The 27335-nt window shown below is 41.6% G+C and overlaps 3 protein-coding genes across 6 annotated transcripts; 1 reads left to right on the forward strand and 2 right to left on the reverse strand.

Annotated features, from left to right (window-relative positions):
- Positions 1 to 94: 94 nt before the first annotated feature.
- On the reverse strand, positions 95 to 6575 carry aaas (achalasia, adrenocortical insufficiency, alacrimia). Of its 2 annotated transcripts, none has more exons than XM_086212607.1 (17): positions 6417 to 6575; positions 6112 to 6252; positions 5707 to 5834; positions 4424 to 4479; positions 4248 to 4339; positions 4114 to 4160; positions 3490 to 3588; positions 3115 to 3258; positions 2901 to 3021; positions 2694 to 2818; positions 2479 to 2539; positions 2296 to 2386; positions 1093 to 1186; positions 868 to 935; positions 669 to 750; positions 469 to 553; positions 95 to 371 (listed from the first exon to the last, which is right to left on the reverse strand). In XM_086212607.1, the coding sequence occupies exons 2-17, from the start codon at positions 6220 to 6222 to the stop codon at positions 216 to 218; spliced, it is 1560 nt and encodes a 519-aa protein (XP_086068733.1). In that variant the 5' UTR covers positions 6223 to 6252; positions 6417 to 6575; the 3' UTR covers positions 95 to 215. The 2 variants fall into 2 exon arrangements, with proteins under 2 accessions (XP_086068733.1, XP_086068732.1); XM_086212606.1 differs by having other exon boundaries at positions 1093 to 1189.
- Positions 6576 to 8097: 1522 nt separating this feature from the next.
- Positions 8098 to 17902, forward strand: map3k12 (mitogen-activated protein kinase kinase kinase 12). Its single transcript, XM_086213507.1, has 14 exons — positions 8098 to 8355; positions 9639 to 10162; positions 12042 to 12225; positions 12320 to 12511; positions 12615 to 12773; positions 13253 to 13411; positions 13525 to 13633; positions 13826 to 13935; positions 14181 to 14297; positions 14400 to 14534; positions 14613 to 15336; positions 15428 to 15495; positions 16140 to 16437; positions 16528 to 17902. Exons 2-14 carry the CDS (start codon positions 9700 to 9702, stop codon positions 16687 to 16689), a joined length of 2880 nt encoding a protein of 959 aa, XP_086069633.1. The 5' UTR covers positions 8098 to 8355; positions 9639 to 9699; the 3' UTR covers positions 16690 to 17902.
- A 1511-nt stretch (positions 17903 to 19413) lies between these two features.
- LOC147255670 (poly(rC)-binding protein 2-like) lies at positions 19414 to 26421 on the reverse strand. 3 transcript variants are annotated; one of them, XM_086213510.1, is made up of 13 exons: positions 26266 to 26421; positions 25358 to 25495; positions 25250 to 25273; positions 25129 to 25161; positions 24904 to 25020; positions 24692 to 24823; positions 24473 to 24601; positions 24309 to 24383; positions 24150 to 24191; positions 23725 to 23797; positions 23558 to 23613; positions 23222 to 23391; positions 19414 to 20643 (listed from the first exon to the last, which is right to left on the reverse strand). In XM_086213510.1, exons 2-13 carry the CDS (start codon positions 25424 to 25426, stop codon positions 20607 to 20609), a joined length of 957 nt encoding a protein of 318 aa, XP_086069636.1. In that variant the 5' UTR covers positions 25427 to 25495; positions 26266 to 26421; the 3' UTR covers positions 19414 to 20606. The 3 variants fall into 3 exon arrangements, with proteins under 3 accessions (XP_086069636.1, XP_086069635.1, XP_086069634.1); XM_086213509.1 differs by having other exon boundaries at positions 24132 to 24191; XM_086213508.1 differs by having other exon boundaries at positions 23558 to 23797.
- Positions 26422 to 27335: the final 914 nt, after the last annotated feature.

Genomic DNA, 27335 nt, shown 5'->3' on the forward strand with positions numbered 1-27335 from the left:
CACTGTTCTGCTATATGTAAAAGTGACTTGTACTTGACAAAAAAACAACCAAACAGATGTTCAAAGACCAGATTAAAACAAAACTAGATCACTTTTAACCTTTTATTACAATGTTGTACAATCAAAGTTTGACAAATCAGGGAACAAACCAGTTTTTGAACATTTTCTACATAGGACTGTAAACCAGACATATTTGTGAGAGCGTGATGGCTGGGTCAGGAGATGAGCTCTGTGAAGAGCGACTGATTGGCCAAGTCTGCAGAATGCTCCAGAGGGCGTGGCACTGATAGACTGCCGTTGAGCCCAAAATGGGGGATGCCGGCACTCAAGAAGTAGAAGGGCACGTGTGTGATCTTTCCAGTGGACCAACACTACCAGAGAGAAAACATCACTTGATATGGTGATTCTGTCAGAGCTGATATGAACTGGAAACAATATGAGAGAAGGGATTGAAAAAGAAAGACCAACCACAGTGAGAAGCGCTCCAGCTTTAAAGTTTGGGTGGAACTGCATCAGTCTTGGCTCTGCACCAGGCTCACCTTGAACAAAACCACTGAACAGACAATGATACGTTCAAACCGGACACAGTAGTACCCTCAGAATAGAAATACTTCAGAGATGAACTGAAGCCAGAAATATACAAAGCATCAACACATAGAAGTACAAACCATGGCAAAAGCTCAAAAAATGGGTGGGTTCTGGTCTTGAAGACAGCGATTACTGTAGGTCGGTCTGCTGCTTTTGGATGACCTTTGAGAACAATTGAGACAGAGCCACAACACGACTTATAAAGCGTATCCTAAAAATAACACTGATATAATATTAATGGAGTCCATTAGGGTGAAAAGAGGAAAAAATGAGCAAGACCTTTGAGGAGGACTGCAAGCCTCTCTCCTCTTGGGTCCCAGGTCAGAGACTGGATCTCTCCACCAACACTGAGACAAAGTAGACAATAAACTTCTTAGATCTTATTCTTTAAAAAATATGAGAGAAAACAATGTATTGATGCTTCAAGCTCGTCTTATTCATCCATGAGCCTTTTTGGAGGCCTTGTTAAGCCAAACGATGATACAGTAAGTTTATGGTTCTTACATGATGTCTCCATCTGGTGTGTTAAAGGTCGTCTCTGATAGGTCAGCTACAAGTGCTGCTGCCTGTGGCCCTGTTGATGTGCTTGTGGGTACACCTGCTGAATAATAACAGAAAACACACACAGAACGCAATCCTGTGACACTTGTTTTGCTCACTGAACAAGATATGATTAAATGTTTAAAAAATGTGAACAAGCTGGTGTCAGTCTATCCTGTCCAACATAAATTGAATGGTAAAATGAGAGTTATCCTCAAAGGCTAATGCTGGGAACGTTAGCATTTCCTTCCTTGACTCGTTTTTATCTTGTACAAATATCAAAACTACACACATTCAGTTTTAGAACAAATCTATTCAAGTTGCAACTCAATCATCACGAGGCTGAATATTCTACAAAATAACTTGTTATGAGTAACTCAATCTAGGTAAATCAGAAATACATCTAAATTGACTTTAGGCGTGGCTGTGAGTGTGAATGGTTGTCTGTCTCTCTGTGTTTGCCCTGCAATGGACTGGTGACCCGTCCAGGATGAACCCCGCCTCTTGCCTGAAGGCAGCTGGGATAGGCTCCAGCCCCCCCATGACCCTTAACAGGATAAGCAGTAGAAAATGGATGGATGGATGGGAGTAACTTAGTGGGTTTATATGCACAATTTTAAGCCAGGATACTGCCCATGCCCTATCCATGAACGGGCAGGAATCATTTTATTCACCAAAGAATGTCGTCCTCTGCAACAGTAGGGGGTTGGTATGACTTTGACTTGGGGTTGACCTTTTTTTTGGGCACATACCAAAGCAGGTTATGGAGCAGCAAGCAGCCAGCCTTCGGACAGTAGACATATTCATTCAATTCAAAGACAATTCAAGAAAAACAGACAACTCCATAAGCTGAGACACCATAAAGGTTATCTCCATGTCCACAAATATCTTGTTTTCACAGTAGTTTTACCCGCCAAAATGCCCCCTTCCCCTGACTTTTCCAAATTTCATGTTTAACACCACAGTCGAGATTATGAGACAGATTAGGGGCTGAGTGGAGTGAGTACATGTTGGAGAAATGGTTGTCCAGCTGTGTTGTTGAGGTATGACAGTAAAACTTTGAAAAGTATGATTTCAGTCAGAGTGATGCGTTAACCTGTATCCAGGTTTAGCTGGACTTACAATAATAATTTGGCTTTTTCATGTGAACATACTGAGACAATTTACCTGGTGAGTCAGTTAAGGTCAGAGCATAGATAACACTTTCTCCCAGCACAGTGAAGAGAAGTCGACTCCCATCTGGACTCCAACATGCAGACTGAATGAAACAAGCCAAAACATATAATTCAATAATTCAACAATAGGAAATGGCTGCCTATTAGAAAAAGGACTTTGGTGACTAGTCATCACCTGGCAGCGCCCTTTCGCACATGGCCACCGCTCACAGGTCCACATCCTGGTCTCCCAAACCCTGAGGAGAAAACATTTTTGTCCATGTGTCCATGTAGACTGCATCTCTGATCCCGTACATGTCAATAATCTTGAGAGGGATGTCCTCACAGTAACAATGAGGAAAACTTGACAAATTATCAATTTTCAGCTTTGAATATTAAATGTGCTTTAACCTGAACAAGGCAGACGGTGTAGAAGCGAGAACATGGCTACCATCAGGGGACCAGGACAGGAAGGTGACCCCGCCACCTCCAACACGCTGAAGCGGCACACAGCTTTCTGAGGCGACATCCCAAACCTAGAAAACACAGAGATGCAGTAGAGGAAACAACCAACAACCACAGCAGCATTCCATCAATCAGTTAGCGAGAAGCTCGTACTATCATTGCTGTATCCATGGGTGAGGCCGACACCAGGAGAGATCCACTTGGGGACCAGGCAATGGAAGTGACTGGGGAGTGATCGGGATGAGACAAGACTTGTGCACAACCTGACGAAGGCCTGGTGAGGAGGAGGAGGAAGATTTATGTATGAGAACAAAACATTCAGCGCAAGCAAACAAACTCTAATACATGTTTATGATAGTTTCTGTACCTGGTGGACAATGAGCAGGGGTCTACATGCCAGACCAGTAAACAGTTTTGACAAGCGACAGCCAGGGCAGATGCACACAGCGGCTTCCACTGCACAGCTGCAACGTTCCTCTGTAAGCGGTGCTTCAGTGTTGGAGTCGTGGCACTGACAGTACAGAAGAGTGGCGATATTACAGCTGTTACAGGGTGACTCAAACACTGCACTGTCAGACTGACAAGCTGTCCGTCATGGAGACACATGTCTCTGAGTGATGGGGATCTGAAGCTGAAGCTTAAATGTTTGGTCCTCTTGCAAAAATGGCACAAAGAGATGGGGTATATTACAGCTCTTTAACATCATACTGCCAAGTAAACCGTTGATCAACCATCACTCTACCTTTTAGGATTGTAGATCTTAATAGAGTCGTCCAATAGGGCCACGGCAAATTTATCAGTGTGAGGATGCCAGGCAAATGCTCGCACCACACAATCGGACCTGGTGAGGCAGAGAAAAGATGGTAATACAGGTAATAAAGGATGAACGTACAGGCAGATTTCAGATTTGTAAACTTGGAACCTTCAAATGTTTGGCAACAAATTTTAAGTTAAATCGAACCAATCAATAAATAATAAAGCTACTTATGTTGCAGCTTTACAGTTATTACAGTGTGTTGTCGGGAGGAGTCCATTTTCCGGGTATACTGCATTCTGAAAATTGCCTACCCCTTATCTGTACTGTACGTATGTGCCTACATTAAAGTCTACTCTATTGGTGTCATCTAAAAAAAAACGTAGCTTTTGACAAGTTTGTTAGGGCACAAAATTTTGTGAAATCGCAATTAATTGTATATTTAAGAACAAAAATAACCCTGGGTTAAACGGCACAAGTGATATATTTTCTTCTCAGATCATCATGATAATGTAAACATCTCATACTATTACAAATATGTCTTCAACAAATTAAAAAAAGGAAACCAACAATTAATAACCAAACAGGATTAACTACCAAGTTATCACTTACCAGTTCAGCACTTGAGAAAACTCAGCAATCATGGCCTCACTAGTCAACTGCAGAACACATGACAAACGACAAATGCACATTTGATTGTAACTCATCATGTCCAGCATATTTAACCACCAGCAGCTGCCGCTTACTGTAAGATGAGGAAACAGGGAGCACTGAAAGGAAGAGACCCTCCGGAGTAACGCCAGGATACAACCAGAGGTCACACACAACCACTTAGGCACTGCAGGAGCACAAGATGTAGGAAAGTTACTGGATATGAATATTCCTGGAGACATCAACGATCAGATCATAACAGCTCACATACCCTCTGCATGTGAGTTTGTGATTTCAGTGAGAAGCCCAGTGAAGCCACCCTCGCGCCTGAAACAGAGAGAAGCTGCATGCATCAGCATATCACTTATGTTTGCAAATACTCAATAATTTCAGACTATGAGGCCCAACTATGTCCTTCCCTTACAGAAGTGCTGTGTTAGGCCGGTTTAACCATTTGACTAAGTGCACGTTTTGTATGTGAATGGATGCTAGAACACACATATTGCTCCAGATGCGTTAATGACACCTTCATCTCAGTATATTAAAAGAAACTGAAAGCATCTCATCATGCAGATGGTGGTTCAATGTTATTATCATTTGTCTGAAGCAATTAACATTATTTAATATACTTTGCAAGCAATTTGGGTTTCTGCCTTTCTTGATACATATCAGATGTGTTCTGGAAGTGATAAGAGAGATCTAAAGCACCTTCACATGAAAGCTACAACATAGATTATGAGATAAGATTCTCGTTAATGTGTCATATCATATTTTTCTATTTTGGAATGTTTCTCTTTTGAATTTCACACATAAATGTTTCACAATAGTTTAAAGAGTACAAATTATGTCTGCACAGTTTTGAAAATATAATGCAATTATACAGACAGATATTGCAATACGATTTGAGATAATAGAAGGAACAATAATTAATATCAAAATTCTCATTTTAATTGAAAAGTGATTAGCATGTTGATACCGTGATTTTTTTTTTTAGGGATCTGATTAAAAGAAGATACTTAATTAAGACTGTAAAATATGATGTGTAAACAGGAAACCTCCAAAATATTTAAGATGGTATTCTGATACACAATTAGCTTTAAATAAATAATGCACTTTCCTGTGATTTGAAAATTGCAGCAGGCTGAAACGAGATTTGGGATAACTTTGGATTTATGGGATGCCCTGGTAGATATAAAAAATGTGACAAAATATAGACCTATTAACTGGTAAGTGACAATAAACTGCAATACAGAAATGTCAGAATTTAAGTTGTTTAGGAACACTGTCATCATTACATGATTTACTCATGACAAGTTAATTTTTAAAATACAAATATCCACTCATCGTCTTGAAAGTCTATCTTAACAATCTGAAGGATTGTAAGAAATTAGATCAGCCATCTAATCTTGTGTAGGTCAGGCAACTTAAAACATCACTTCATCAATTAACATGTTGATGTGTAATACCACATGTTGTGTCATCATTTATTGTATTTGGCAAGTATAAATTTTGTGTGTGTGTGTGTGTGTGTGTGTGAGAGAGAGAGAGACCCACCATGCTGTGGCACTCCTCATCCAAAGTGTTTCAGAGTGGTTCAGGAAGGCAGCCTTGCTGCTGCTCTCTGTGCGACTGTGGAGCTTCAGAGACTCTCGTGGGAAATACAGACTCAGAGGACTTGATTCCTTCAGAAAACACAAGGTCATCATGTAGACAGTAACTGAGTCAGAGAGTTTGTATTACTTTTTGACTCATGTAAAATATCATTTGTACTGGGTTAAGGCAAAAGTTACATAAAGCTTGAAATGGGGGGTGAGGGGAATCCTTCTAGACAAATGATTGTCAAAGTCAGAAGTGATTTCGGACCCCTGGTCACTAAAATCGCATTTAATCATCAGCTGTTCCTAAAAGAAACCCAGGATCTCATCTGTTAAAGCTCGTGGTAGAGCATCATAGTCCAACCTGTTTTAATCGGTCCTCCGTGATGGTTCCTGACAACAGCTCGTTGTTGGATTCACAGAAAGTGGTCTGGCCGTGGGGAGGCGGAGGGGGGAACAAGGCCAGAGAGCACATTTTCTACACGTGAAATCCTGCTACCAAACCCTGAAAGACAGACAGCAGGCTCGAAAATATAACAGATTCAACGTGTAGTAGCTAAGCACTAGCTGCTCATCGATGCTAACGTTAGCGCTTCCTAGCCTTGTTCAACAACCAATATGTAAGTATGTTATGACTGTCACCAGCTGCTCTTATGTCACGAAAACTACCTGATATTGTTGCAAAATGTCGTTCACTATGTTTCCGAGCAACAAATTAAAACCACGCTCTATGTTGTTGTGGCAATTTTAGTTTCCTGCTTCAATTTCATCGCGCCGCTATGTGAGCCACGGGTCCGCTTGAGGATCAAACAGTGCAGACCAAGACACACGAACTGCACACATTGTCATGGTGCCCTCTTCAGGACCGAAATTGATATTGCATCCAGAATGAGCCAAATAACTGTTTATGAGGTGAAAATTGTTTCCACCTGTTTTTCCTGCCTTTGCTCCCCATACAAGATGGTGTTATTGACTGAATAATATAATTTATCTCAATAAAATAAAAAAGAAAACATTTAATTCATATATGTTATTAATATTCATAATTCTTTACATTGTAAATTGAATTAAGTGTTAAATGTTCTGTGTTTTTTGTAACTCAGTAGTAATGGTCTGGATTTTTTTGGAACTCGCTGTAGTTTTTTAAGGTGTCTCTTGGGAATGATCCTGTGTATTTTGGAGAGCACCTAAAAATTAAATAAAGATGTAATTATATTTATTTATATCACAATTATATGATATAAATGGTAGAGTGGCCCTCTAGCAACTGAACAGTCGCTGGTTTGATTCGCACTTTCCGGTGACCATGTTGAAGTATCCTTGACCAAAAGACCCCCCCCCCCCGACCTATAACAGATAAGCGGTATAGAAAATGGATGGATATAAATGCCCATCTCTTTGTCAGATGACTTTCACATGATTTGATTTTTATATGTAAATCTGTAATTTGGTTGCTCCTATTTATCTGGGAATATTCAATTTCAAAAACATGAATAAATGTGACCTGTTCTTTCTTAATATTCCCTGCACATCTCCGTGTATCTTGTAATGTGTACAGATCCTGAAAATGTCTGAGCTAATCACTTGCTGACGTAATTGCTCCTATTTTTTTCTCTAGTTGTATTTGTGTTGTATTGTTTGTGTTTATTGTTGTAATGTGCAGCTTTCTTTGCCAGATCACTCTCGAAAGGATTACAAATGAATGGGAATGTTAATGACTATAGGTTAATGATTATGATTTAAAACTTGTCTAAGTTGTGATTACGATAAGGAAATGATGTACTTGTCCAGTAGATCAAGGGGGGAATGATTTCTGCTGTACTTTTGTGCTTGCTTTTGTTGTTTATTTTACTGCATTTGAGGGCAGCGAAAGACTGTATCAATTTAACTTCATAATAATTTCTACTGTGTAAAGATATCTGAGTTTTTTTTCCCCATTCTATCTGCTTTTGGTGCCTCCTATGGAGTTTTATTGTTTTTGAATGTCATTCTAATGCATAGATTGGCCTTCTGAAACGCAGTTTGAAAATGTCTGTGTTTGAAAGGTGCTTCATCAATAAAGCTGCTTCGACTTGCCGTGGTTGGCTGCACAAACCATCTCTGGGGCCAGAGAGGAGTCAGGGTCTCTTGCTCAAGGAAGCATCGTCGGAGTGGATGCTGGCTGACATGAGATTTTACTCAGGTATGTTCAAGCTCCATAGTATTATATATAATGATTTAAAAGTAATGAAAAAAAAACCCAGGAATAACTGTGATTATGTAAAACTGATAGCCTAGTTTTGCGTGTGTTTGTGTTTGCAGGGCCGATGCAGCGCCTCCTCGCGGCGCATCTCTCATTTCCGTGACGTCAATTGAGCACTGGGAAGGAGACAGCTCCCTCCCCCCAAAACCCAGCGCGCCTCACGTTGCATGGGTCCCCGGTTATTGATAACACAATTTGCCCGCTGGGATCCATCCCAGTAACGTGAAACTTGTGGATATAGGAACTGGGAATACAGGAAACAGCCCGGACCGAGGACAAAACACCCGATTCGCTCATTATCACCGACTAATAGGAAAGCCGAGCCCACCCTATCACTTGACAACGCGACATCCAGCAGGCAGAAAGGTATGGGAATGTCATACTATCCGGTTTAATGCTGATTGAATAAGAGATCTTGAATCACGGTGCTTTTGGGTTTGATGCCGTCGCTTGGTGCGGTATTCACGCCGCTCACACTGCACCAATAAACTGATGGGGCCAAAACGAATCACCGTCGATGAATACTGGAAAATCATATTTGTGCAGCGAGAAAGAAAGCCCACGTTATTTGCGTTGATACCAACATTGAGTAAATGCACAGGCGCTGCGGCAGTTTCACTTGGCAGGGACCATAGTAGGCATCGGGCTTGCAATTCATGCACGTCGGCTGTGATGCTGCTGAGTGTCATCATCACATCCACGGTTATTTAAAGATTGATCTTCCTGCTTTGTGTGTGTGTGTGTGTGTGTGTGTGTGTGTGTGTGTGTGTGTATGTGTGCGTTCGTGTGTGTGCGTGTGTGTGTGTGTGTGTGTGTGTGTGTGTGTGTGTGTGTGTGTGTGTGTGTGTGTGTGTGTGTGAGAGTGTTGGTGTGTGCATGGCTTCCGCACGCAGGCCCGGTGTTTGTTTATTGCCCGTTTATTCATGCTCCCGTTTCGCTGGCTGGTTCTTCGTATGCAGTGGTGCAGTACGAGACATGGTGTGGGATATGTGAATTGGGTACATGTGCTCCGTCTCCCCCCCCCCCCCCCCGTTTCTTTCAAACACACACACACACTCACACACACACTCACACACACACACTCAAACAAACATCCACTCAAGAACGCATACACAGACCTACGTACACATCCACACAGGGGCTATTACGCAATTCGGCATTTTCCTCAGATGCACACAATGCTTGCTCCTGGCTTGATGCATGGTGGGAGACATATGGGAGCTGTTGTGTGGACAGCAGCGATGCTCCTCAGAAGGACAATTAAAGAGCAGGTGACAGAAAAAGCTGCAGAAGCTGCTTCGGTGGATTCATTCATAAAGCTCATTCCCACTCTGGTTGATGGCTCCACTGGGTAGGCTGGTCTCCCCATTCATAGACACCAGGATGAGGCTTTTCTGCATGATTCAGACAGGTCTGGGAGATGTGTGGATATATTTGGGACTGGCTGATTGCCACACGACTCTGCTGTCTTGTTTTTAATTGCTTCAGTGGAAAGAAAAGTTAGTCAAACTTAGTGTGGTGATCATTTCAGCACTGGACAGCTCCACTGGACTCAAGAAGCTGTCCAGTGCTGAAATATACTTTGGCTTGTGTAACCTGTTTGGGGAATGAATAAATAAATCATTTCTTTCATGACTATTCCTCTTTAGGCTGACTGCTCATCTTTCCATCCCCCATCCACCCTAACCTGCTGTGTTGGGGAAACACCTGATGAGTGGGACCTGTATCCATGAGCCCCGCGCCCCTTCCCCCTCCCTGTCAGGCTTCAGTACCCCCATATCAGAGCCCCCCTATCGAAGACTCGATGGAGACACCCCTGCCTGCACCCCTGAAACGGACCTGACCCCCACACAGTGTGTCCTCCGAAACGTGCTGTCCATTGACACCGGTGGACAGGTAGCACCAGGCGGCAGCAGCCCCACTCCCAGTGATGGACCCTCGGCCCACTTTGACAACAGCGTGCTAAAACTACATGAACATGAGGCCTGCCAGTGTGGCGGCGGGGCTGAAGCGGGGCACAGCCCGGAGGCTGGCGCTGTTCGGAGCCAGTCGGAGAACATTCGGCTACAATCAGGGAGCGGAGGTTTTTTGGAGGGACTGTTTGGTTGCCTAAAGCCAGTCTGGACCATGATAGGAAAGGCTTACTCCACTGAACACAAGCATAGCCATGAAGGTATGTGACGGGTGACTGAAAATGTTCCCATCTGATATCAAACCACCTGCTGTGTTTTGGTATAAATAAGTCAGACTAGTTGGTGAGTTAAACAACGTCTTACTAACCTTAAGTTTAAGATTTAGCCTAATGAGACTTATAACACAACCTGAGCACATTACAAATTGAATTCTTTTACTATCAGCAAAAAACAAAAGCATGCATATTTACAATTTACAATTTATCTTTAATTAATTAGATAGAGTTAATGGTGCATGAGTATGTATTAAGCATTTTACTTTATAGATGGTTGAAGTGCAGTTCTACTTCTTCCAGTTCAGAGGTTCTAGGTGAGAAATATGGGAAATCACTGGCAAGAAGAAAACAAATACAAATATTTTCTTTTTAGGATTTTTTGGGATAATTTTATTTCTTTGAGATGCGAGTATTTAAGTAAAACAAGCCAAGTAATTTTAGTGGGGAATGTCTCTTCTGTGGCATTTTCATAAGAGGGCACAAGCCAAAGACAGGGAATTATAATCTATTGTATATTATAAATTAACATAACATGTTTATGTAAAATCATAGTCTGTGAAGCAAGTTGCAGTCGGCTATATGTTGCAAAGGAATTTTTTTTGTCCTGAAATGTATCAGAAGAACTACAGGGTACTCAGAGGAAGCATCCCTCCACCAAGGTGATATGGTATCATTCAGGTGCTTGGAGTCTAAAGATGTCAGTGATAACTTATGAAATTAAATGCTACTTTTTTTTCCTCTTTTTTTTGCTGTGTTAAAGGGATTTACCCCAAAAAATGAATGGCCATCCCGGTTAGTAAGGAATATTCCTACCACACTGTCTAACATGGGCCCCACGTTCCAATGAAAGAAAATGTTTTCAAGAACCTTTGAAGTATGATAACTGATTTCAAGTCCGATTCCGATAATTTTAAATGTTTACCGAGAGGAAGTGTTTGAACTGCAACGTTTTGAGGATGTTGTTGGGGAATGAATGTTTTTAAAAATGTTATCCTCCCTTTATAGATCACATTTCAGGAACAATTTAATAACTCCTCGACAAAAACATCACCAGAATCTTGCACCTTATATTCTCAGAACATTTGGGATGCCATACCTCTCCACCGAGTTTCATGAAAATCAGCATTGTTCCCCAAAACCTGCTGACAAATAAAAACCTCTGATCGGATTGCCTACCTTGATTAAAGCAATAAAGCAGCAGATAATATAAATACTCCAGCACAAGTACCTCATATTTTAATGAGGTTGTTTAATAGTGGTAAAAGTACCGTTATTTACCGCTTCACTCTACCTCCTGTCTGTCTTCTTCACAGTCTTCAGCTACTGTGAGTTTTAACAGCTGGCCAGGCGAAGCATGGTGTGCATCTGTCTCTGCTAAAGCGGGTCTCCAGAGAGCTTGACACTTCAGTGGACCTCATGAAGAATAGATTTGCTTGTCTCTTTTATTCTGCCCAGCTCGTTTCTCTTTAGTGACCATGCTCTCTCAGTCATTTAAGTCATGTTGGTATGACAAGGAGCACACAGATTAGGGGAATGTTGTTTCCCTCTCAATTTTTCTCTCTTATCTCTGTACAGCAGGATAGGAATGCGTTGGTTCATTGGATACGTTGTCAATAACTCATTTGTTTGAACATGGCAGGCACTTTGTATGATGGTCATTCTAATGTTTGTCGCAGCAGACTCTCGGACTCCTCTTGGCAAGATTGACTTTTGGAGGCTTTACAATGTGATATGGATATCAGTTAAGAACTTCCTCTCGGGCTGCTGCTGTACACCTTCACGTGTTTGTTCAACAGCTGTCTATTTAATGCTTCACAATGTCACATGTATTTATCAAGTATTTTACTTGCTGGTCTGCGTTTAGAGTGTTGGGAAGTTCCTTTTGAGGAAATCTCTGACCTGCAGTGGGTGGGCAGCGGGGCACAGGGAGCCGTCTTCCTCGGAAAGTTCCACGGAGAGGACGTGGCTGTAAAGAAAGTGCGGGACATCAAAGAAACAGAGATCAAACACCTTCGCAAACTCAAGCACCCCAACATCATCACTTTCAAGTAGGGAAATTCCTGATCTGCTACAGGATCAACATACCAATCATTTATCTGCATACCTTTAACTGTGTTATCTGACTGCCTTGCTTCCCTCAAGGGGTGTGTGCACCCAGGCTCCCTGTTACTGCATCTTGATGGAATACTGTGCTCAAGGCCAACTTTATGAGGTGCTGAGGGCGGGTCGTAAAATCACTCCCTCCCTTCTGGTTGACTGGTCCATGGGCATCGCGGGAGGCATGAACTACCTACACCTCCACAAAATTATCCACAGAGACCTCAAGTCCCCCAAGTATGCCGACGGACAACACTGCACATTCAAGTTCATGAATGATTCTTTAAGTGTAAAACGGACTTTTTATGGATGAAGAAATTTTATGATCTCTCCATTTCAGCATGCTGATTACACACGATGACCTGGTAAAGATCTCTGACTTTGGCACCTCAAAGGAGCTCAGTGACAAGAGCACCAAGATGTCGTTTGCTGGAACTGTAGCCTGGATGGCTCCTGAAGTCATTCGGAATGAGCCCGTGTCAGAAAAGGTGGACATCTGGTAAGTCAGATTAACACACACTTTTTTTTTTCATTTAATGATGCATTACTTCTTTGTGACTCCAGAATGTAGAAAGAGCTAGCCACATATATTTAGCTTAATGCTAGTGGTACCCCATGGCCACCAACTACAAACAACAGCAAAAACATCTGTTCACAAACTCTCAAGTGCATCGTCCACGTTATCCAACCATATATTCAGTTACCCAAAAACACTTTGAAATGAGCAAAAAAACAAACTAACTCTAACCCTCCGGTGTTAGAAGTAAAATTCATCAGCATAGGATTTTTCTTGACTTGACTTGATCGAAATTTGTAATTTGTCTTAAAGTCAAGTAACCGCTCTTGATATCAGTATGAATACTTGTGATTTCAATCCTTTTAGTGATTTCAGTTTTGTGCACGTGACTTGTGGGACTAAATCTCAAGAACTTGATCTGTGGGTGACTTATTAACAAGTAAACATAACATCACTTTAAGGTCATTCGGAGTGGTGCTGTGGGAGATGTTAACTGGAGAGATTCCCTATAAAGATGTGGATTCATCTGCCATCATCTGGGGTGTTGGAAACAACAGCCTCCAGCTGCCCATACCCGAGAGCTGCCCTGACGGCTTCAAGATCCTCCTCAGACAGTGCTGGTGAGCCAGGAAATGAAAACAGAAGTAGAAGCAGGAGGGGAAGAGTAGATGCCTGTAAATATGTTCGTGGTTTCAGATCTTTGTGGATTTGACAATGCATTCCCATGTTGCAGGAACTGTAAACCAAGGAATAGGCCTTCTTTCCGCCAGATCCTTCTTCATTTGGATATAGCATCAGCTGATGTCCTGTCCACCCCACAAGAGACATACTTCAAATCTCAGGTGTTCACTTACTGCCTGCATGAATGCTGAACAGAAAGACATGTGTGAAAACATACATTTATATATACAGACATAGATGAATGCTACCAGGCACACATACACACTAGCGTAGTAATCAGACATTGATCGTGTGTTTTAAACTCAGCCCCGGGCTTAGATGCAGCTGGTTAACAGAAAATGTGTTCTCATCAGGCGGAATGGCGAGAGGAGGTGAAACAGCACTTTGAGAAGATTAAATCTGAGGGTACTTGTCTCCACCGACTCGATGAGGAGCTGATCAACCGCCGCAGAGAGGAGCTCAGGTTTGTTTTTCACTTTTAGATCTTCTCTTGCGGCAGGGTTTCACACATACAGTTGCAACCAATCAATGGTACTTTTATTTTGTTACCATACATGACTAATGCCACACCTCCATCCTGTTCTTTGATGGCACTCCTTCGTCCACCCCTTTGGATGAAATAAGAGCCTTGAGTGCATGTCTATTGTAGAGGATTTGAATTCTCTCATGCGGATGCACAATGACATCGACAGCCTCTTTTCATCTCAGGCATGCTTTAGACATTCGTGAGCACTATGAGAGGAAACTGGAGAGGGCTAACAACCTTTACATGGAGCTCAGTGCTGTCATGCTGCAGCTGGAACTCAAAGAGAAAGAGTTACAGAGGTACGCATAAATCCATGAGCTATATTTTTATATCATGATAACACTCTTTACAAATGAATATTGCACAGCACACTCGTGTCATCTGGTCATTTTTTTCCTCAGGAGAGAGCAATCGTTGGATAAGAAATATCCCGGGTTGTTTAAGCACCACAGCTCCAGACAGAGCAGCTCCTCTAACTCCATGGACAAACTCATCAAAAAGAGAAATGTTCCACAGAAACTGCCCTCAGGAAAGAGGTGCACAATCTAATTCATTTGATTTTTTCTTTAATATTGTGGATTAAAGCTGTTGACTAAAACCTCCCACTCTTTCAGGCCAGACATCCTTAAGTCTGAGGTCATCATTCCCAAAATGGATTCCTCTGTCATGCAAGTCACTATCCCAGCCTGCCCCAATAGAAGCTCCACTTCACCTAGTCGGTCTCGAAGGGTAAAAACTCGCCATCGCAAGCCTGGTAAAGGCAGCAGTGGTGACCTGGCTGGACTTAAAGCAAATCAGTCTTCTCCCAATAGGGACACAAGTGTGCAGGCTAACAGCTCCACCACTAACACCTCCAAGCAGCTCCTGGAGCCTTCTGCAGCCTTGAGGGGCCTCAGCCACGAGCAACAGCAGAGGCAGCTATCCTCCTCCAGCCCTGACCTCATCTGTACCACGCTGGAGGCAGAGGGCCAGGGGAAAGGGGACTCTTCTGTTGGTGGGCTGGAAAGAGGGGGGAGCCTCAGTGCCTCTGCAGGATTAGGGGGATCAGAAGTGGGGGCTGCTGGTCTGGATGATCTCACAGAAACGCCTCCACGCAGTGACACGCCCAGTGAAGATGCTGCGTCATTCCCCTTCTCCAGCAGTCCAGACTCACCCTGTGGAAGGGGGGCAGCAGCAGGACGGGGGTCACTGGGATCTCCACGGCTGCCTCATGATGGGGAGGATAAGGAGGATGGAGCCGGTGCAGTGAGGTTGCCCAGAGGAGCATCAGGGGGAATAGGGAGTCAGCACCTCACACCCTCAGCCATTCTATACAGGGCAGCTATCACACGCAAACAGGTAGCATTCCCCTTCTCTGTTAACATTCCTCAGTGTTCTCCGAGAAATACCTCGATAGTTCTCACACATTCTTTCCCGGTTGTGACTACAGAGGCGTGGAGTGTCATCAGAAGAGGAGGAGGGTGAAGTTGACAGTGAGGTTGAGTTGCCACGGAGACGGTGAGTAAGTTGCAGTCCTTCGTCACTGGAAAATTACTTCAAGCCATTTTCTCTTTCTGACAAGTTGCTGATGTATCTACAGATCTAAGTATAATTTTTGATTTGTGTCATTCAGTCTAGAGCACCAGCTAAAGCCACCATGCAATAAACCTGTAACAGTGAATACCCGCTACACCTAAAAAATTCTTGTTAATCGCGTTTTTTCTGTTAACAGATCCATATTCAAGTCAGCATTGTTGCACTGTCACATTCTTGTGACAAACTAATTTAAAATGCTTGTCCAGCCTGTTGTCCTTGAAGTAGCTGCACTCTATTTTGTGTCACATCAGATGTGAAAGTGCGTGACGTACAGACATTCTTCACTGAAATACAACTGGTTAAAGTGGAAAAACTGATTCAACTTTCTGGAGTAAAAAAAAAAAAATACAGTCTCTGATGTAAATGGGTGGAAGCACTAGAACTAGTAGAAGGGGCAGAAAGTACAGATATTTATGTAAAAATGTATGTTGTCAGAAAAATTCCCAATTGAGGTCCAGGTGACTTCCAAAGACATTAGAACAGTTACAAAGCATTTGTTGCTTCTCTGTTTATCTTTAACCTGGTTGATTATGTGGTTTTAAAACCTCATTTTGTCATCTTGTCAGACGTCCAACTAGCATCACCAAGTGCCAGTCGGTGTCTACCTTCAGTTCAGAGAACCTCTCGGTGTCAGACGGCGAGGAGGGTCACACTACAGACCACTCCCACAGCGGCACTCCCGATGTAGTCAGCACCAACACAGATGACAGGTTGGATGACCGCAGCGACGACCTCCTCTCTCAGGGGTCAGAGATCCCCGCAGACAACACGGATCCTGCACAGGCTTCAGACGGCCTGTCGGAGAGAGACGGAGCCCTGGGCCAGGCCAAAGCTCAGCTGGACGCCGGGCAGAATCCTAATGAGGTAAAACGGCTCTTTGGAGGACTGCATGTGTCAGCTTATCTAATCTTCTGAGACAGATGTGAAACTGACATCTTCCCATTTTCTCGTCAGAGTCGGGCCCTGTGTGATGATTCTGACTGCGACAGTGCTGAGCTGGACCAGTCAGGTAGTGGAGAGCCCAGCCGTCCACCCAGTGCTGGAGCGTGGGCGCCACCACCTCAGTCATTACCCTATCAGGGTTCTCCACAGGCGCCTCATACAGGACCTCCATAGATCACTGGACACTAGCAAATACCTCTAAGCTACCCTACAATGAACCACCATCACAGGCGTACACCAATCAGTCCGTGCAGTACATTACTGTTGTCACGAGGAATCACACCTATGACACCACTCACAGAATATAAATTGACTTATGATGTCTCATAAGTTTGTTGGCTATCAGATGACATTTGTCCTAACCTGACATCAGATATTTTGGCAGCTTGTGACATCAAATAAACGTCAAGTTCAGTAGGGTTTGTAGGCAAAATAGTTACCAAGGTAACGTTAGCCCCTTCCACAGACGCACGCACAAGACACCATACTTGTAGTCCTTTAAACACTAATCGTCACTCTGGGAGCATCCTGACACTCCATACACTAATGCATCAAATACTAATGAATAATAATGTAAATACCCATGCCATACCACATGAGAAATATCTAACTTTATTTTATTTGTAAGATAAAATTTAAGAATAAATGGTATGCAGCCCTGTGAACAAATGCATGACTACATGTTTATAATTTATGGTTTGAATGTGTCTGTTTTATATTTGGTGAAAGTTTACACTTTTTTAATCCTGAAAGTATTACTTCTGTTATTTTGTTTATGTCACTAAATGTCAGCACTGAAAAAAAGAAAAAAGTCAAAATGGAATGAAAATTTCACAGACATCAGTCATTAATTAGGGTTCTCAGTAGGTCAAATATTATTTTTTTTATTCCTCCTACTACTGAGTTTCAGATACACAAGATGAATGTGAGGTTTTAATGAAGCTTATCAAATTTGTGAATGAAAGGGGAACTTTGAGTTCACTCAAAAGATACGGTAATATTGTGTTTCTGAAATTGTTAAGATGCGCGTTAGAAAGGTGCTTGCACTCTGACGTGTCCCGATATTTCTGTAGGAGACGATTTCCCATGCTTCAACTCTCACTGGTGCAGCTGCTTCATTAATTAATACACATAACGGTGCTTTTGTAACGAACCAAAAAGATCCCTACAGTTGCTGATGTTGGTAGGCTTCATCAAAACCTCGACTGATTACTGCAGAAGTAGCCAGATAAGAAATAGAGCACTTCTCTGTGGTGGTTACTAGTAGAAAAGTAAGTATCATTTGGGTTTTAATAGAAATGCTTTGTTTTTATACAGCATTGCACATTGTACCTGTAACATAGGAATTATATCAAAGGAAAAATATTATGAGCTACAATAAATAATGTATTGGTTAAAAAAAAAAGTGTGTGCTCCTTGTTTTAAAAGAAGGGATGTCCTAGCTGCACATGAACTGGAAAGACTATTTAAGGACTTAAAAGTGATACTTCATCCAAAAGTGTATTTTGCTTTTCAAGTAGGTGTTTTGAGCTCATGAAGACAGGGTTTCCCCTCCCCTGGTGACTCCAGAATGCAGAAAGAGCAAGCCACAGATATATAGCTTTCAGCTAATGGTGACAGCTCCTGCAAAACACACCAAAAATGTCTGGTTAAAAACTCTAAAGTGCACCCCCCCTGTAAGATTACAAATCTTCTAATCCAGTTGCTCAGTAATTCACAAAATTTTTAATTGAGCTAAAAACAAACTATAACCCCTCGAGTTCAGCTACCCTGGATGAGTGTCAGCAAGTTTCATAAGCTGAATGTGCTAGCTGGTTGCACCCTGCACCACCATGACCCAGAGGGGTCATAGTTGGCTTGTTTTTAGCTGAAATCAACGTATTTGTGGATTACTAAGCATAGGGCTGGATAAAGATGTGGATTTTACCAGATGATGCACTTGAGAATTCGTAAACTGATGGTTTTGAGCTGTTTTGCTGTTGTTTTGATGCCGTCGCTACTGTTATTACGACTGCCAATGTCTGTCAATTGTCAATAGCATCAAGCTATCTTGCTGGTTAATTCTGAATTTTGTAGTCACAGAGGAGGGAAACTATCTTTGTGAGACCAACACTAACTGGTAACGACCTGAAAGGCAAAATATGCTTTTTGGGTGAAGTATCACTTGGGTATGTCCAAACGTTTCTACCGTCATCCTTGTGCGTGATTCATCAAAAGTTCATTGCAAACTTCTTCTGAAAGAGGATTGAATTGTTTGCCTTTTTGTACAGATGTTCTGATTAAAATAGCTTAACCTGTGTATTGGCCCATATTGAAAACCAATTTCATACCAGTGGATTAAATAAGTGTATAAGCATATATACAACATTTTGTGGGTTCAACTGGTGTATGTGTAGCTATTCAACAACTATATATTCTACTGACCCTGGCAAAGGTTCTACCTTTGTAAGGCATTAACACAGAGAACAAAGCTGTAAAACTTTGTTCTGTCATCTACTTCGATGGTCGTTTTTCAAACTAAAGCATTGACACAGTTCATGTCGTTATGGGATTTTCCAATTTAAAATATTGCAACATTACCAGTATTTTGCTAGCTCCATCTGACTAAAGTTACATAATCAATTCTTTGGTGCTACAAAACAGCTGCCAATGTAAACACAGCACAACTTCCTGTGTTGGCTGAGACATGTTTTTAAAAAAATGTCTGGTTTCCTAAATGGAACAATAGCAAGATCCCACATCAGGGATAATACAATTTAGTGGTATCTTTCTGGGACGTACTTGCTAATTCAATCCTACATTTGTGCACTGCATCAGGGGTTTTTCCGATCAGGTATATAAAGAAATCTATGTGTAAATATTACAACATGAGGTCCAGCAAGATTGAATTTAAGCATTTCACATCATTTTTTTTTTTATTTCTGCATTTCATTTCTTCAACAATTTTAATTGCACCCAGATCTACAATAGTTTGAAAACGTGCACAAAAACGTGAGTTTCTTCATCCTGCAAAGAATACAAAATAAAATCTGACCCAGGCAAAAGAGGATAGCAGGAAACTAGTGTTAATTCTATAATTCTCCTTCTAGTTAATCATAATTTAATACCTCAGCATAATATACTTTTAAAGACCATTATGTCTTGCCCCTTGCAGCATTCCCCAGCCCTGCAGTTAAAAAAAATATTTTCTCTATTTAAAACAAACATCTCAATGTTATTATTATCATCGTCATCATCATCATAATTACTATGGTCTTAGTAATTTCAGGGAAAAGAAAATATTTTCCTCTCATTCAGGCCCACTCCTGGTGACCAAGGCCCCCCCCCCCACCCATATCAGAATCCAATACAAAACAATACTCAAAACTCCTGATCACGCAATGAAACGGATGGAAACACAGGAATGACACAAAACAATTACTCAGCAAATTAGAGGTGAGACATAAACGTAGCTTAAAATTCTCTTTGCACCTCCATCAAGCAATGGACAAATGACCTTTTGACTAAGGTTTTTTCCTGCATCCATTTTCAACTGAGATCATTTACAACCATTTAAAACCCGTCAAACCCTTAATGCATCGTTCAGAAAGTACAGCTTCAAATATAAGATGGTAAATACCAATGAATTCTATTCTTACATGGAGCTGTGTATTAAATAAAAATAAATAGATATTTAAAAGGAAGGGAAAGAACAGTCCATCTATTATGTTATTGGGGGTGTCTTTTTTTTCTTCATTTTTTACATTTTCTAAGAAAAATCTGACATAAGAAAAACATTATTTATGCCTTTTCAGATTTTTCTAAAACTTTTTCACCTATATCAAGATCATACAGATATACAGCAAAAAGGAAAAATACAACAGAAGGAAAGGTCTTTAAAAACTATATGCAATGGGAATTTAAAAACATAATAAATAAATAAAATACCAATATCATGATGATGCCATAATTACAACTGAGGCGTCTAAACCAAAGCAGAGGAGAAAACAGTGAGTTTATAGTACTTGATTTTTGCATTAAGTTCAATAAGGGACCTCTTGGTAAAAAGTCGAGGGAGGGGTGACATTAGGTGCTGATGAAGATCCTCCATGTCAGTTGGCTGCGAGTCCAGTAGCTTCAGAAGACAGTCTGAGTGTAGAAAAACAAAACCATGACATTTCAAACAACAAACTCTTGATTTTAGCTCAATCGCTGTACTTATATTTCAGCAGTATTGGACGTTTTTATGGCTTTAAAATGACAACGCTAAGGAGTTTTTCAGTCATATCATGAGTTTCAGCAGGCGACAGTCTTCGCTGCAAGAGTAGCTTGCAGTTCCGAGTTGGAGCCTGCAACGGATTACCCTTTATGACTAAAGACTATTGCAACCCTACATTGAAGCAAACAAAGCATGTTCATTTTTTTTTTAACACAGCCTTCTGCCATGGGGTGTTACACATAACTGCATCTAGAATCAACTCTTCCATCATTCCAGTGGTCCACTTTACACAGATGTTGACTCAGTGTTGCGAGTACCTCTGCAGCAGAACTACCTGCACCGACCCCGTCTCCTCGCATGTTTATGTTGTTTACAAACAATGAACAGTAATAGGAGCGCAGTATTCCCACCTTGAACATACTGTGTAAGCCATTTATGTATCAGATTCACCTGTTATATTACTCTTAAACATTCTGTTTTCTACTGTTTGTCAAGATTCTTTGCATCTTTCCTTTTTGATATCCGAGTTGTATTCGCCGAGACTTTATTTAGCATGGATCCGTCTCTGCTTTCCATCTCTGACAGTACAGAGATATACTACTGGTTCATAATCTCTTTTTCAGGCCAGATAACATTCTAATCTAATTTGACTTTTAGTTGCTTCTTTTCGATGTTCAAAATAGGTTTCTTTACATTGTATTATGATTTGGTTTACTCTGATTGGTGTGTGGAAAGTGATGTTGTTGTGAGGCTGGTCAGTGAGTCTTAGCAACAACTGTCATAGCGGCTCTTTTCTGAGCTCAGACCAGGAGGACTGTGGAAAAGAAGGCATCTTGGGGCTTGACTAAAATTGAGAGCTTTTTTTTGTTTGAATGGAGAACAATCAGTGAGAACATGCCATGTTAATGTCTTGCCGATAATGTATTCCCAACAAATAAAAACTGCACTCTTTAAATGATATGCCATTACAAATACAAGGATGCACACACAACAGATGTGTGGCAAAAATAGTCAAGTTTTGATTGAGAGAAAATAACTGGTGTAGTCTTTAGGTGGCATTTTCCATGGAAAATTTCTATTCATGAAAATTACCCCAATGTCAGGTAATTTAGTCTGAAATTCATAATCTAGCCTGGCGAGAACATCTGTATCACACAAGCTCAAGAGTGGAGCCATGAAAATATATCTGGTGCTATGAGAATTTATCAAATCAACATTCAGGACTGCCGTTCTGCCAACAGCAGTAGTGTTGCTCCTGTTCTTGTAGTTGATGACAACACTGCTAGCAAAACAGTGGTAGAAAATAGCATCCCTCCGAGCAACAAGAGCTAATGTTAACAGAAAAAACAGCTGTAAGAGCAGAAATGGACCCAATAAATAGCAATTAAAAAAGAACAAGAGGATGCACCGGAGGATGAAAGATGCCTTCGATACTCTTCTGACTGGATTTGACATGCAATAATGTCACATCTTGTTATGCTGATTGGATGGAAAGAGCTTGTCTGTCAGAGTACTCCACCCTCTCATAGTCTTCCCAGACAGAAGGGAATCCAGACGTAGCGCAGGGACTCGACTCTTGAGCTCCCGTGAAACTGATGGATACTGAGGAGCCCCCAGAGGACACTCGAGTACCCCAATTTGAAACCCTCAGGTCCAATAATTTTAGGTCGGATCAGAAACATTTAACTGCTGATCCAAACATGTTAAGCTTTGGGTTTGTCTCGCACACTTAGGCCGATCTGACACATGTTAGGATCCCCCTGAAAATGAGATGCTATACCTCATGGGGTTATCCTATTAATAAATTCAAATTCAGTGTCCACCAATACAACGCATCTCAACAGATTTGAAATAAAAATGTTTCAGTGCAATAGGATTTGCCCCTGATAAAATACATTATGCTGCTGCACAATTCTGGATCTTTGAAACTACAGAAGAATCACAACAGTCAATAGATGACACAACATCAATTACATGTTTCTACTATCAGTTACAAAGGAAATCCTGACAGATGCTCTTAGTCCAGGAACAAGAGGGAGCAGGGACGATTTCCACGTGGAATTCTGATTTGTAGCTTCATTACATTCTTTAACTTAGAAACTACTTGATGTCAGTTCTGTGATATGATACTCTGATACTGACATGTATGAGGTTGGACGCTATGATTTTGCCATGCAGAGGGATATGTTCATCCTAGTTTATGTTTGAAGCTGCAGGTGTTGTGATTCAATGGCATCTCTGGATGTGGGTCAGGAGATGACGGACGCTGTATGTCACTACTGTTCGCTTTGCAGCAACCTTTGTGAATGTTAAGTGATGGCGTGCATGCTTTCTACTTTGTGTCTATAACACAGTCATGTCCCACCGAAACAAACAAGTTCACTCAATTCCCACCAGTCATACAAATTGTTGTGAAAATGATAATAATAAAATATACAGCATTCACTGCAATAAACGGAGCCATTTGCATCCTCGATAGATGGTTTGCAGTTGCATACAGCCTCTTACCGGGCATTGATCAGGTATTCGGCCAAGCTGATACTGGCATGTGAGCCAGTGATGGTGACCTGTCTGTCAGTTGAACCCTCTACAGGATTGGCAATCTTGATCTGAGCCCCTGACATCTGACGGATCTCATTGATCTTTGCACCCTGACGGCCAATGATGCAGCCAATGAGCTGAGAAAAGAAACGTGGGTGAAAACATTTAATATGACATAATTGAAAAATGAAAATAAGAAGGGAAAAAGGGCACTTTGAAATGCAAGGTAGTTCTCTTCTTAGGGAATACTACAGGGGGTAAGTATTGGCAAAATCAGAAACAAAAAACCTAAGTAAGGCTTACATCGTTTGGAATGGTCAGCTCATGAGAGCCAGTTTGTGCAGAGGCATCCATCCCAGCTGTAGAATGGCAGAGAATCCCATGAGAATGTTGAATGAATGAATGAATGAATGAATGAATTATTGCAAATCTGGAACAATCACATTTCCTCTTTTCAACTGCCCACCTACCCTGGAAGCCCTGGTTGCTATGTGCAATAGGGAAGGGGCTCTGCTGCATGGCGAGCTGGTGAAGTTTGGTGAGCTGTAGATAGAACGGAGGGGAGGGGTAGGGAGAGAAAGCGAGCATACAAGCAGAAAATATTAGTGAGAATCTAAAGGGCTTTCTAAAAGTTCAATGTTTGTCATAATCCCCTTAAATATAGACTGTAGTGATAATGAGAGGAAAATGTGAAATGAAACACGATTTATCATCAAGATTAAATAAATGTTACATTTAAAATAAGTTGAAACTGTGGAACTATTAAATGGATGTCTGTGAGAGAGTGGCGGTTGGAAAAATAAAGAGTCAGAGGGATGAAATAAGAAGGTGGTATGGCTTCCCAGGATCGAACTGGCAAATATATTGGATCACTTACAGAGGGCCCTTCACTTACATCAGGCTGTGGAATGGCGTGCTGCCCTTGGACAGCATATGCCTGCAAGGAGAGAGTAGCACTTAGGAGGTTGGACAGAGTCACACACAGTGTACTTCAATATTCATCAATCCTCCGTCCTTGGAACCCGGCCAGGCACACGATGCTTTCATTACTTACCTGACCACCTGCAAAGATGACAGGAGAGCCTGAGGGTTTGGGTCTGTACGGGATGGTCACCCCTTTCGGTGGGGACTGAGAATAATGAGCACCGAATATTTAAATAACATTCACAAAACAGTAACGCAACTCTCAAGCACTGAAAACAGAACTGCATTCTGTACCTCAAGCATGACGACACAGATCTGCTTGACACACTCGATAATGGACTGTGGGGTCCCTGCAACGGTGATGGCACGCTCTGTTGAGTTGGGTAACATGTCCCCTGCTACTTGTACCTGAGCTCCTGCTGACTGCAGGGACAAACAAACATAGAACAGCAGTTATGAAACATCAGGATGAAGGCAGAGGCTCCAATGTTAGGAGTCTATATGAGGACAAACCTCTCTGATTTCCTTGATTTTGCAGCCACCTTTGCCAATGAGTGAGCCACACTGGCTGGCAGGCACGACGAGGCGCATGGTGACTGGCGGTTTGCTGGTGGCTGTACTGTTAGTCATTGAGGTGCTGATGTCCTGGGGGGAAACGACGTAGACACAACAACATTAGAAATGTTGAATTCTACTGCCAAAATGTGTGTGGATGAAAGACCAACCTCTTCCAGTTTCTCAATGATCATTGAGAAGGCTTTGAAGATAGAGGTGGTAGGTCCTGCGAGGGTTATAATCCTCTCCGGACAGTTCCCCTCTGAGATGTTGATGCGAGCGCCACTCTGCAACAAACAAAGAAGCAAAACAGGAAATGCTGGATCAGATGCGGCATAGCCATATGATGCATGTGTCAATGTCCTAAAATTCTTAATATGTTTCCACATGTTTACCTCCTCTCTCATTTTCTTAACAGACTCGCCTTTCTGTAGAGAAGTCAAACACAAAATGTTTACAAAACACATCAGAGGGAAGAAACTATTGCAGCATCTTACAGGTAATGAAACAACTTACCTTGCCAATGATACTTCCAACTTCCTGCAGAAGAAAACAAAAATGCATGTAATGGAAATAAATGAACTCAGAAGTGTCTTAACAAGCACTGTATACAGCCAGGCTCACCTTTCCATGCATGAGTAACCTGATGGTTAAGGTGACATTAAGTCCTCCTTCAACCAGACTTGAGTCCATTGCCGCAGATAAATCCAGGGTTTTAACTGGCCGTCAGAAGAGATGAGTCTTTGGTCACTGAACAGCTGTCTGCAACAGTGTAGTAAATGGCAACATCAGAGAAAAAGTGCAGTTACTGGAAATTTACCAGAACATATTGTTTACTACAAGACTGCACAGTGCAAGACTGATTTGATGCAGCCAGATACCATCTTGTCGACTTGAACTTTCACTGTACTTTAGTACTTTAAAATTAGCTAGACACGTCGAAAGAATGAGACGTTTCATTGCTGTAATTCACATCACACTGGCCTGAGTCCACTCATTCACGGTAGCACAATGACCCACTGTCTCTCAACGGCAATGACTATTTCATGGCATTGAATAGCCGTGGCGACATAGCGTGTCACTTCATATTTTAAGCCTACACTACTACATTTAAAACTTCCACTTTTAATTCTAACAACTTTGTGTCGTTTGAACCTCCAGAGTAACAACAGAGGGCGCATAGCAGGACGCTAACGTAGCAAAACCTATTTTCGGAGCATCACAGGTAGTCACGCAAGCAAGATGGCTAAGTTGGGCACCGTAACAATTCTACAGTGGCTTTTAAAATTCATTGCATTATATTTGAAATGTATATTGGCATATTTAGATGCATAATAACTTAAAATGTAGCGAAAGCGGCAATATAGTAACTCGCTGCAGGTAATTTTCCATCAAGATTGCTAGCTTTAGCATAGACTCCACCAGGAAATAGTCAGATCCCGCGGCCTATGGAGCGCACGGAGTTATCCCTGTCCTTCAGTCTGAAAGGAAAGAAAATAAAATCAACAAAGCCATATTTCGGAGGAACTTACCCGAACCGTCCCTTGAAGAGTGTTCAGGGGGTGGGTAGGGTGACAAGGGAAGAAGGGGAGAGGTTCGGGAGGGAGTTTTAAAAGGATCCGGGGAAGAGGGAAGAGACGCCGCTGTCTGATCGGACTCCACTCTCTTCTGCTTAGCACAAAAGACAAAATACATTCAACTTTGACCTCTCAACTTCCCCGCCCCTTGACATTGCTATGCCACGCCCCCTGCCCATCCCTCAACATATAGACACGTTTTCTTATTTTTTTAAAATCCATTACAGGAATGGTCATTTTTGTGGTTGACAAAGAAAAATAAGTTTCATATATAATAGTTACTGCATGTTTGCCTCTCTAAATATTGTATTGGGAAAAAGTGTTTTTTGCCTTTAATGTTCTCTAAAATATGTGTTTTGAACTCCGCAAGATGTGTTCCCCTAAATGACTTCTTTATGAAAGAGTCAGCCACATACTTAGCTTGAAGCTAACGCCGACATGGCTTACAGCAAAACAGTCCCAAAATATCCATTTACAAACTCAAGTTCATTGTCCAGTATAATCCGCATCTTCTTTATCAAGTCGTATGTTCATTCGTTCACAAATGCCTTGATTTGAACTAAAAATAAATGATTACACTTCTTGTTGGAACTCATCGCACTGTTGTTTCAACTGGCTGGTTGTGCCACACAAGGTCTTTGTGTATTATTGAATATGTAAGTGGATAAAGAAGTTATGTATTATACCAGATATTATACCAGATGATTTGCTTGAAAGTTTGAACATGCAAACTATATTTTTGACATGGTGGCTGTTGCTTTGCTGCTGTAGCTGTTGTTAGCAATAACACACTGTTAGCTTCAAGCTAAATACTGTATATATGGCTGGCTCTTTCCTGCAGTGGAGTCACACAGAGGTAATGCGAGGGGAAAATATATTTGTGAGCTCAAGACAATCACATGTGAGAATGTTAAATGCAATACAACCCACTTTTTGGGTAAAGTCACGACTTTAGGAGGTTTAACCCTTTTGTTACTGTTATATGCTGCTTCATAATTTAACAAGGCTTTTTTTTGGTTTTATAT

Source organism: Aulostomus chinensis, chromosome 9 (assembly GCF_037954235.1).
Source record: "Aulostomus chinensis isolate RoL2024-O1b breed Wild chromosome 9, RoL_Achi_v1.0, whole genome shotgun sequence".
Lineage (NCBI taxonomy): Eukaryota > Metazoa > Chordata > Actinopteri > Syngnathiformes > Aulostomidae > Aulostomus > Aulostomus chinensis.